This window comes from Muntiacus reevesi, chromosome 2, assembly GCF_963930625.1.
Source record: "Muntiacus reevesi chromosome 2, mMunRee1.1, whole genome shotgun sequence".
Classification (NCBI taxonomy): domain Eukaryota; kingdom Metazoa; phylum Chordata; class Mammalia; order Artiodactyla; family Cervidae; genus Muntiacus; species Muntiacus reevesi.
In genome coordinates, this window is record NC_089250.1 from 59,465,201 (window position 1) to 59,477,233 (window position 12,033).

The 12,033-nt window shown below is 51.4% G+C and overlaps 1 protein-coding gene across 4 annotated transcripts in view; it reads left to right on the forward strand.

Moving 5' to 3' along the window:
- The window catches only part of HM13 (histocompatibility minor 13), a 38,278-nt gene that overhangs the window by 15,310 nt on the left and 10,935 nt on the right, over positions 1-12,033 (forward strand). For all 4 annotated transcript variants that reach the window (XM_065921782.1, XM_065921780.1, XM_065921781.1 and 1 more), the window contains 5 exons: positions 4,205-4,293; positions 6,090-6,175; positions 6,274-6,399; positions 7,090-7,147; positions 9,993-10,076. In XM_065921782.1, the coding sequence (XP_065777854.1) occupies positions 4,205-4,293; positions 6,090-6,175; positions 6,274-6,399; positions 7,090-7,147; positions 9,993-10,076 (443 nt within the window). The remainder of the gene's footprint in view (positions 1-4,204; positions 4,294-6,089; positions 6,176-6,273; positions 6,400-7,089; positions 7,148-9,992; positions 10,077-12,033) is intronic.

Sequence of the window (12,033 nt, forward strand, 5' to 3'; positions counted from 1 at the left end):
CTGTGTCATTTTGACACCCTAGATCTTCCTATTTTCCTTTTAGGACAGTAACCGAGAAACATTGTCCAAAATTTCTCATGGATTAACCAAGAAAGAGTTGTCTATCTTTTAACCAATTCATAATTTTTATTGATAGAAATTATTAGCAGAAAATAGAACTAAAGCCACTACAACTGCACGTGGTAAAATCTGTCAGTGACTCATTTTCTTGAGACGATTTAGAGCACACAGTGTGACTTGGGAAGATGAGGCCTTGTGAAAATGATGACTGGCCATGGGCATAAGGGGTACTCACCATTCAGGGTCCAAGCTATCCTCTGAAAAAGAAATTGATCCAGACTGAAAAAACTGGGATGAATGGGATGAAAGAAAGCCTTACTATAAAATGTACAGGGAAAAGAACTGAATCAGATAAAAATAATTTTCGCAGAAAAGGGGGAGGGCATAATTTAATCATGCTCTTTAGATAGTTGATCTGAGAATTAAATTTACCTTCCTTTGAATGGAGTTTTCTTAAGTATTTTCTCCGAGAAGTCTACAGTATCGTTAAAATTTTGGCTGCTTGTTTGTATGTATCCCCAGACATAGTCAGACCTTCCTCAGGATCCAAACAAGGACTGCAGGTTCAAGACAGGAAAACTGAGGCTGAGAGAGCGTCACAGCTTTCAGGAGCAGAGTGGTTTTGAGCACAGGTCTAACTGTGCAACCAGGTATTTTTTGTAGTTTTGGCAAAAATGAAGGAGAAGAGAAAGCTTAAAGATGGGGCCCGGGCGCGCTCTCTCTGATGGGCCTGTGGTTTCCTGAGGACCGGCATAGGAGGGGTCTGTCTGCTGAGAGGCTATAGGGGCTGAGCCCCAAGCAACGGAGTCCAGGTGGGGGCATTTGTGGGATTCCTTCCTCTTCCCCAGCTGCCGTGAGCCTCCCAGGGAAGGAACCACAGCCTGGGGTGTCACAGTGAAGCGAGGACCCACAGCCTGGCTTCACCCTCTGCAGCGACCAAGACTCAAGCCTGTGCCAGTACCCTTCCTGCCAAGGGAACTGTGCAGCTTATTTTTACCACCTCTGAGCTCATATCCTACCCAGCTGACCTTTACAGAGAAAGGTCCTTAAGACCACGATCTGCAACCCCAGGAGGGAGAGGCCACTCAGCAGTTTGCCCTTTGCCTTCACCCCCAGGGGAGAAGGGCAGTAGGATGTGGTTTCCCAGCAGAAAGCAGTGACCTTTAGGCTTGACGTGAGCCTTCGAGGGCTGGAAGGAGTGAGTCTCTGCCTTCTACAAAAACCTGCATTCAGAGGTGTTCAACAAGCATTTACCAGCTGCCTCTCAGGATCCCTCCCCTTAAGGCAGGCTCACACCAGCCAGGCTGCTTGTCTCTTGCCTCGTGTTATCCAGCAGCCCCTCTTCTTGGGATAACAAAGACATCTGTCTAGAGACGTCATACTTAGAGTTGAAGCTGCAGTTAAGCTTATAGGGTGCCAAGCATTCAGGTAATCAATCCTCTTAATGATCCAATGAGAAAGGTATTGTTACAGTGTTCCAAATGAGGAGACAGTTGCAGAGAACAGTTAAGTAACTTTGCCAAGGTCACACAGCTCAATGGCAGGGCCAGGATTTGAATCCAGGAAACCTGGCTCCAGAATCCATGCTCTCAACCCCTTGCCCTCTGCTGGTCGGGCTCCTGAGGTGCACGCCAGGCTGGAGTGAAGGGCTTAGCTCCTCCGGCCTTCTCTCTGCCTCTCCACACACCCTCTGGCTTCATACTCCTGAAACGTGATTCAGCGAACTGAGCTGAAAGTGGCTTCCATCCTCATCCCTCCCAGCTGCTGCCTCCCAGCTGCTCAAGAGCCTGTTTGTGGAAACCCACTCCCAATTGCATCTTGTATCAGTCGTGTCTGCATAATGACAAAGCCTTGTCATTCATGCCACAGCTCTGTAGACGGGGAGGGATTGGCTGTGTGTCAAGTGGAAACTAAGGCCCAGAGATAGTTCTTCATCCACATTTTCTTCCTCCAAGCTCCAGGGTCTTAGAGAGCTCCCTTTTCCCTGCCTTTACTGTGCGCTGGGTACCCTTTGGCCTGGGTCCATTTTCCTGTAGCTGGGAGCACCATTGTGGATTTGCCTGCTTCATAAGTCATCAGTCTGATCTGGTGTTACTGAATGCTTTCAAGGTCAACCACCTACAGTGATAGACTTTGAGTTCTTATGACCCCTGTTGAGGATCTAGCGCTGAGCTAAACTTCTCCCTCTCCTTCTCGCCTACTTTCACAGCAGCTCTTTGAATCAGGTGGTATTATCCCCATATTCAGCAGAGAGACTGACCCACTGAAGTGAGCCCAGGGCCTCACGTGGCAGAGCAGGTGTCAGGGCTGGGCCACCCCGGTTTGTGTCTACTCCACGATACTGCTTAGTATCCAGACCCAGGCTGAGCCAAAAGCCCTGGTTTTCTGTTCCTGCTCTGAAGGCGATCCAGAAAAGAAAGTCTCTGCTCCCTGCCAGGCCAGGAAGTAAACCATGCTGAGTAATCAGAATGCTTCCAGAGATGAGGCCAAGCCCATCCTGAGCCACAAACAGGCCCTGTGGAAGGAGTGAATGTGAGCCCGCTCACCCAAGGGGCTGTGATTCATCTCACTCATCAAGTCCAGCTGAGTTTGTAAAAATCCCAGGCCTGGAAAATCGTGGAGTGGGGTGACCATCAGGTCATCTGACTTAATAGATCTGGAAGGGAATCCAGGAATATGCATTCTTTTTTCTTCCCATGTTTAATTCCTTTTATTTGTATTATGAAGCTGACACCATGGTTATTACTCAAATAAGAGGTGACAGTAATTCAGCTTATACTGTTTCCGCTTTGTCTGTGTTGGCACAGTTTATATAATAGTTAAGGAATCATCTAGAAGGAATTGCTGCTTGCCAACATCTCTAAGTGTTCTGGGAAACTGATAATTAAAGGAAATGGTCAAAACAAATCCCCTCAAGAAGAATACAGTATACTTCCTAGTCAACTCAGGCTTGCTTCGGGTCTACTAACTGCTTAAGTGTGCTAGATTTTTGCAGGGTTTAAAAGACATATTAAGGTAGTTTCAGACACTTATAAGGGTTTTTTTTTGGGGGGGGGGGTTAATCCCTGAGTCAGGAAGATCCCTTGGGGAAGGAAGTGGCAACCCACTCCAGTATTCTTGCCTGAAAAATCCCATGGGCAGGGGAGCCTGGGGCGACAGTCCAAAGGGTCTCAGAGTCACTGAGTTCCAAGGACACACACAAGAGGCTACCTGTGACAGAGTAATTAGATAGCCATTTTAATGGGAAGTCTCCAGTACCTTCAGAATGCAAAGGAACACTGCAGCTTTGATTTGTCACACTGCACACACCTGGATTGTGTTTGAAATAAACAGACTTCTGAGAAATTGGAACAGAGGGTTTACCTTTTTGCTTCTAGAATCAACAACAAAACTCACGCCACCTCACCATCTACCTCTCTGCTTTGAGCCCAGGAGAGACGGCTACGCATCTCATTTCCCTTATGAGTCTGCCCACAGTTTGTGCATCATGGCTTTACTGTGGACCAGGCTGGGTCCACTGCCTCTGGCTGGGCAGGGAGCTGGCAAGGAGGATGTGGTTTATCTAGGGCCATTTGTGGTTAATGGGCCTCTCAGCTGCAGGCCTTCCAGCCTCCTCAGCAACATGGACCCAGGCATTCTCATTGTTAAGGAGTCAGATCTCATCGGGCTACTAGTCGGTCCCTTAATTCAGCTCTGCTGTCTGCCTAGACTCAGTGGGTCTCCTTGAAGAGTAAGGACTTACCCTATGCAGGCTTAAGCCAGAATATGCATTCTTGACAGGGGACTCTCATACAGGTTGTGGATAAACCAGATTTTGGAATCCATTGCTCTCCTAAAAACTGTTTTATGTGAAAGTCTGCCTCTTTTGTGTTTTTGGATGATAACTAAGAGGCTGCATGGAAGCCGGAATCAGAGAGACCTAGGTTCAGGTCTCAGCTCAAGATACTGACTTCCCATGTAACCCTGGGCAGTCGCTTGCCCTCTGAGGGCCTCTGTTTTCACATCTCTACGATGGGCACAATAACACCTACCTCTCAGGGCAGCTGTGAGGTTGTTGGGAGATAACAGCTTGTAAACAGATGTCTGGGATTGTGGGACCCCCACAGGGGCTCTGTTTGCCAACCTGCTTTGTCTTTCCTTTCAGCCCTTTCATGAATAAGTTTTTTCCAGCCAACTTCCCAAACCGACAATACCAGCTGCTGTTCACACAGGGCTCTGGGGAGAACAAGGAAGGTCAGTGCTGCCGCCATCCCCTGCCTTGGCCGTACCTTGGGTGTCTTCCCGCTCCCCGCCCCTCCCCTCTGTCTCTCCGATACTGGGATTCCCCGGTACAGCAAGTGATGGGCAAGGCGGGCTCTGGGATGTCATCCCCACTCTGCTGCTGAGTGCACACTGTTATCTCTCTAAGCTCTGGGTGGTTTTGTTGGGCTTTTTTGGTTTTATTTTGTTTTTTCATCTGTAAAATGCACATCATAATGTAGTACCTCCCTTATAAGCATGTTGTTAGGACTGTGAGTAAGTGATGAGTGGAAAGCATTCAGCACAGCGCCTGGCTCAGTAAACGGTAAACAGTTGGCTCCTGAAGCTATTTTTATCATGTCTGTTTGTAGTGTGATTACTTCCCTAGCTAAGATTTGAAAAGGGGGTTCCACGGCTCTTGAAAAAAATGAAAGCCACAGGAAATTGGGGAAAGCCTGGGTCCTGTGAGTTAGTTAGGGTGTGGGTTCAACTGCTGTAACAGGATTATCAACAGCTTGGACAGGTGGAAGGTGTTTCTCTCTTGTGTACATGTCTGAGCTTGTGAATGTCACACTTGATGGGGATGTGCACATTCTGCCTTGTCCCTGGAGAGCAGCGATTTTATATGATTCCTTTGTGCATCTGTAGGCATCTGTGTCCAGTCAGTGACGTGGAGGTTTTCACCCGTCTTGTGCTCTGCCGCACTCAGATCAACGGGCCCAGGCTAGCATACCATTGCTTCGCAGGCTGTCTCAAAGGACGTAGAGGCAACTGTTCCGCAGGCCCATTTAGCTGCAAGGGAAGCTGGAAAATGTGGCTGAGAGCTAGGCAGCCTCGTTTCCAGTTGAAAATCATCAGGGTATTGTTACCACAGAGAGGAGAACAACGGTTGGGGCCAACCAGCAGTCCACTGCAGTCTGGAATCTGAAAGGAAAGCCTGTGCTCTGTGACCCTGGGCACGCTCCACCACCTCTCTGGGCTTCCTCATTAGGACACTCGGAGGTGATGGAGAAGGGGTCTAACATCAGGGTGTCTGCCACAGGCTCCCCAACAGAACAGCCTCGGGGCCTCCCACCTGCCACTTCTCCAGGCCTCCCTCTCTCACCTGCTTCCTCCTCTACTGGTGACACAGGGCTACCAGCAACCTTCTTGACTCCTTTGGCGGCAGAGTAGAAAGATTCCTGAATGAACTGGGACCTTGCAAGGGCCTTGGGCTCAGTGCAGTCAGCATTAGTTGAGCACCCCCTGTATGCCGGCTCTGTGCTGAGTGCTTTGTAAGGACCACCTCACTTGCTCCCCATGGCAGTCCTATCAGGGAAGTGCTGTGACCCCAATTTTTTTGTTTTGTGTTTATTTTTTTGGTCGCACCTCTTGGCATATGGAACTTCCCCAACCAGGGATCAAGCCCACGCCCCCTGCAATGGAAGGGTGGCGTCTTAACCCCTGGGGACCACCAGGGAAGCCCCATGATCCCCTTGTTACAGATGAAGAAACAAACTCGGAGAGGGAGCTGCCTCCCCTGAGGCCGCCCAGCTGCTAGTGCAGAGCATGGGCTTCCAGCACCATGGACCACCTCCCACTGACCCTGCATCAAGTCTGGGTTGTCTCTGGGCCTCCGTTCCGTCCTCTAGGAAATTGGAGGGTCTGGGGTTGGGGAGGGCTCCAGTGAGCACCCCCAGCCTGTGGGTCTCTGACGGAGCCCACAGCCATGCCCTCCTCCGTCCAGGGGCTGACAGGTGGGAGGGGCAGCCCCGCCCCGGGGAGTGGACTTACCCGGCCTCTCTGCCCAGAGATCATCAATTATGAGTTTGACACCAAGGACCTGGTGTGCCTGGGCCTGAGCAGCATCGTTGGCGTCTGGTACCTGTTGAGGAAGGTGAGTAGCCAGGGCCCAGGCAGTTGCAGGGGGGTGGTGGAGCGCTGGAGGGACAAGGTGGTGACCGGTGAGGTGGCCTCACTCTCGCCTTCCCCCAGCACTGGATTGCCAACAACCTCTTCGGCCTGGCCTTCTCCCTTAACGGGGTAGAACTCCTGCACCTGAACAACGTCAGCACTGGCTGCATCTTGCTGGGCGGGCTCTTCATCTACGACATCTTCTGGGTGAGTCGGGCAGGGATGCGCAGGAGGTCCAGTGGAGGGCAGCCACTTGACCTACAAGTAAGGCCCAGCTCAGGTCCTTCCTGGGGTAGTGCCCTCAGCCGTGAAGTCGATGACAGAGCAGAGCCCCATCCCCGCTTGCCGAGAGCTCACCTTTCTTTGCCCTGTGCCTTCCAGCCACCCTCTCTCCCTCACAGTGAGCCCAGCAGGGGATTGCTTATCCCTTGTCTTTCCAGCAAGCGAGTTGAGGCTCAGAACAGCTGAGGCAGGGGTGGTTAAAGCAGATGAGTGGACGCTGTTGAGCAAGACGCTGTCCTTGAGGACAGAGACGGCGCTGGGCTCAGGGACCTGCCACCCTCGCTCTGAGAGGCAGCCCTGACGGGGTGGTGCTGGAGGGCTTCCTCTCTCGGGAAGCACGGAGCCCTGACCTGACAGCCCAGCCAGGGCATCAGAGATCCTTTCCCAACTCCTTGGAATTGCCCCTCATTGCTGCCCAGACAAGCAGCCCCAGGAAGTGTCCATTTGGCCATGTCGGTGGCCGCCTCCTCTCAACTTTACATCTGCTCTGGAGCCCTTCTTGGCTCCCTGTCCCTCTCCCGCCCATCGCAGGCAGCCCCTCGTTGAGAAGCCACACACAGCCATTCCTTCCCATCTGCCCGCACTTCCCTCCAGACTCCACTCTTCTCCTTTTAGGTATTTGGCACCAATGTGATGGTGACAGTGGCAAAGTCCTTTGAGGCACCAATAAAATGTAAGTGAGCACCCCACCATGGGGAGCCCGTCTGCCCCCACCCTGGTGGCCCATTCCCGCATGGTCCCTGATGCAGTTAATACCCTCCCTCAGCTGTTCCTTCTCCAAGTTCCCCGGTTCTAGGGCCTGGTTTCCTTCTCCTCTTTGATTTGTCAGCTGTGTTCCCACACAGCCATCCTCTGGCCACCTGGTCATAGAGAGCGGTGTCTGAAACAGCCTGTGGCAGGGCAGGCAGGGGCCTCCAGAGGACACCCCCACACCAAGACCTGGAGCCCCCTCCCTGGATCCCTGTAACACATAACCAGCAGGTGTTGTCTGCCCCACTCCCCTCACACTTCCCTGGTTGTGTTCTTCAGTGTATCCATTGTTATAAATATTAGAAACCTCACCTACAGACATCTGTAATGTGGAAATGTCATTTCACACGCAACAAGCCCAGTGGCGGAGCATCTAGAGTTGGGTTTATGACCATCAGTGGCATCGCCAAGAGCCAGGGTCACCTCAGCCCTCCACCCCACCATTCTCAGAAAGTTTAGGGACAGAAAAGGGGAACTTTATGTCTCCCTCTCATCAGAGAGGGTGTTTTTCCCTGAATCTCCCTGCAGCCTCTCTCATATTTCACAGGCCAGAATTAGGTCACAGGCCCAAGTTCATTGTTTCTCATCAGGGGGGGATGAGAAAAGCATGATGAACTTGGAGTTTAAGCCTTAGACTGATCAAGAATCACTCCGGCATCGTGAGACCCAAAGAGGAGGACGGAATCCATCGGGCATGATGGAAGGAAGAAGGGGGATACTGTTGGGCAGTCAGGGTGGAGCCTGCCCTGAGAGAAGCAACAACTGCAGTCCTCATGGTCTGACTCCACAGCTGCACATGGGTCCCCTCCGTGAGCTGGAGAGAGGCTCCTGGTCACACGGCTGCTCCTAGATGCTGTGCAGGGTCGCGGCTCAATGACCCCAGAGGAAAGTTCCTCCCAGCTTTGGCTTGGATGAACCCATGGGGCCTCTCCAGGCCCAGGAACTAGGCTCTCCCACTGGGAGTGGTACAGAGGACAGGGTCACCGCCTTCTCCAGTGCTTGGGGGCAGTGTTTTGAGTTGGCAGCCTCCCAGAACCAAGGGTCTAAGGTGAGGGCAGTCGTGCAGAGCAAGAGAACAGATGCTGGCCAAGCCAGAAGAGCAACTGTGCCTCACACACTGTGATGGATGAACCCAGCCAACGGGTCAGGAAAGCTTTCCTGGGTTCCAAAGAATGAATATGTGTTTCACAAGCGTGAAGGAGCAGTAGGGGCATTTGAAAAAGAGAACAGCTTCAGGCCAGGGTTGCAAGCAGAAGAATGCATGGAGGGAGCGGAAAATCAGAGAGGGAGTATGGTGACTTCAGGGGAGCAGCAGCAAAGAGGCCAGGTTTGAGGAAGCCGAGATGGCATGTCAGGGAGCCCAGCTGCTGCCCAGTGGGCGGTGGATGAGCCATTGGAAGACTCTGGACAGGGAAGTGACAGTCCCCTCTGGTTTCTGGTGTTTGGAATTGGGGTTTTTGTCTTGAGGAGAAAGCTTGTTGCCCTCTACTGCTAGGAGTAGTCCAGCAGAGTGGTTAAGTGGACAGTTAGTGAAGTCAGAAAGCCTGGATTTGGATCCCAGATCTGATACGTGCTGGCTGTGTGTCCTGAGTGGGGAGGCCTCACCTCTGTGGGCCCTGGTTTCCAGATCTGCCACTCAGGATTGAATGATGGCAGGTTTAGGAGGATCAGACAAGGAGAGCTGTAAGTCAGCTGTGACTGTGTTCAAGGCAGGAAAAAGTGGACAGGGAAGGACCTTGGTACGATTCATTGGGGAAGCACCATCTTGGCCCAGAACCCACCCGTCTTACCTCTGTCTACATGCCATTGGCCAGAGCTGGGTCATGTGACCACCCCTAGCTGAAGGGAAGTCAGGAATTCGGTGACCAGCTTGTCCTGACTGTCTTAGCGTTGTGCCACACTTGATTCATCACCTGGGAGGACAGCCTCATACAGAAGCAGGACTGGGTTAGTAAAGACGTAATAGTTAAAGTTAATAATGTGTTCAAATAACCTAATCTTCACTGCAAGGCTATGGGGTCAGTTTGGTTGTTATACCCATTTTACAGGTGAGACAGTTAAGGCCCAGAGTAGTTAAGTAAACTCCAAAGTCACACAGCAGAGCCAGGATTCAGACCCATACAGTCTGACCCTGAAGCCCACACCATAACTGGTGAACTTCTGCTCCAAGGCTGTCTGGATGAAATCCAGTTACAGCTGCCCCTTGCCATAACTGGACATACAGGTAGGCATTTTCCTCAATCTGTATTTATCCAAACAAGCTGGCCAGCAGGATTTCTGAGTAAGGGGCTGTAAGCAAGGGATTTGTAGGTTTGTAGCCTCCTCCTCATCAACAGATGCACAAAATGTGTGGTCCAAGCTCTTCTTCAAAACAAGGGTCTGTCCACACTTTTGGTGAGACGGAAAGCCTATTAGATGCCAGCACCATGTGGGCCCTTTCATTTATTATATGCTAGGCTTTGGGGTCAGTCCCATTTAACCAAAGAGTCCTGGCTATTAAAAGGCATTGAAATTGTATGACATGTGAGTTACAGCTTAGTAAAGGCATTAAACCTTTAGCCTGGATGATTCTAGATTCTTACTGCTCTAACCAGCTGTGATTCCAGATGGACACACCACCCTTCAGCCCATCAGCATTCTCTTGACTCCCCATTCCCATCCTCCCACCCAGCAATGCAAGTGTGTGAGTTCCATACACCAGAGGCGGAGGCTAGGAGTACATGAGCTGGGCTCTCACCAGCTCCTCACATCCCTGCCTCCCCCTCCAGTGGTGTTTCCCCAGGACCTGCTGGAGAAGGGCCTGGAAGCGGACAACTTTGCCATGCTGGGACTCGGAGACATCGTCATTCCAGGTGACGGGGCCAGGGCAGGGGCCAAAGTGGAAGGGGATTCCATGGAGAAGGAGTCATCCTGTGAGACACAGCCTCACTCACCAGGAGAGGGAAGGAGGAAGGGTTAGGCTGTGCGATTCCCCCATCACCACCTGCCCAGGGTTTGCTGAAAGGGGGTCCACCTCAGCACACATGGAGCACCAGTGTGGGCTGGACCTTGGAGGGACAGTGGTGAGCAAGACTGCCCTCGTGGAGCTTCTGGTTGGGTGAACAGATATTACTCGAGAGCTGCAGAAATAAATGTATATGACAGACTGAAATATAAGCACATTCGATGACAGTCTTTTTTTTTTTTTCGATGACAGTCTTAAAGGAATCTGAACCCCTCACACTTGCACGTACACACACCGTTCCCAGTGTTTACAGGTGACACAGGTGTGCTAGAACTGCCACGGTCTCCTTGGCCCCCCTTTCCCCAGCGCTGGGAGGACACCAGGGAAAGCATGCACTGTGTGTGGACACGGGGCACACAGCTGTGCTCCCGTGTCTGCAGTTTTAGCAGAGGGACCAGTGGCCTGCACCTGCTTGACCACACGACCTGGCCTCTGAGTCCATTGTATGTGTGGGTGCTAGTCAGCACACCTGTGGACATGGGCACAGGGACCCCTGTGTATGGGCCCGAGCATGGGCACACATCCTGGGGGCCTGCAGCCCAAACTGCCGGTCAAGAAACTCTGGGCAAAGCTGAGCTGCCTCTCAGGGCAGCTGAAATGGCTGAGACGTGGACACTGTGTGCCTGCAAGGCCTAGGCCCAGTGACGGGTGCTGCACACCAAATGGCATTCTGATTCCCTAGTCACAGAGACTCAGAGTCAGGGTTAGAAGCACCGCTGGTGTTTGCTTAAAAGAAGAAAGCTGGGAACAAATTAAAAGCCAGTTTGTTTTCCAGTGTAGGAAGTAATAGCCATCCTGCTAGTGAGTGGGAGTGAACAGGCACTTCTGTGTGACACTTTCCTTTTCTGATACGTATGGTGGTGAAGCAGAGGCTTTCTCTCATACCAGTGAGCGAACTGAGGCTCAGCAGTGAAGGGACTTAACGTCAATTCACACACTAGCCAGCAAGAGGGCCAGGACTCAGACCAGGTCTATCTGACTGCAAAGAAAGGTGATATTGTCAAAACTACTTTTATGATAGTAACAACAGGAGTAAGATCATAATCCTGGAGCCATCATTTGTCAGGCACCTGTTGTTTGCCAAGCAGTATGCTGTGTTTTTTTATGTATCGTCTTTGCTACCTTTAGCAGCCTGTTGAGGTAGAGAGTGTTTCCATTTTGCTGGTGAGGAAACAGGTTGAGAGAGACTTGTCTAGGGCCGTGGTCTTGAATCCAGATGTTCCCATAGCACGTGGTGCTGGGAGGCAGGGAAGAAGCTCTATCAGGGATGAAGAAATGGATTTGGTTCGCCCTGCAGAGCAGGGTCTGTCCCAGGCACCCGCAGACTTCCCCAAGTTTCCTTGTTGAGTGCTTCTGGGCTCCAGGCCTGCACAGGACATCTCTGAGTATCCACAAATCCCTGTATGTATCGGAAGTCTTCCAGCAGTCACAGTTGGTGTGAGTTATTGCATCCTCACAGAGCCTCAGGGATAATCTTGAAGGAAGAATAGGTTGTGGGGTGTTATTTTAAGGTCAAATGCAGTATTACGAGTAGAAGCTCTTGGGAGCTCTGGCCCGCGGATTAGTTAAAGAGCAGTTGCAGAATTCAGCTGCCAGGGGCCACTGAATTCCTAGTTTTGTTTCCAGAAAGGCAGCATTTGTCTGTTCTCACCACCCACCAGCTCCCAACTGTAGAGTCTTCGATGGGGACGGAATCATTTTCTTCTTTGAAATGAATCACATGTTGCCAGTCAGTGCTTCTAATCAGCACAGAATGTTTGGTTCCTAAGAGCTTTCTCTCAACCAAATGAGGTTCAGCCCTGCTG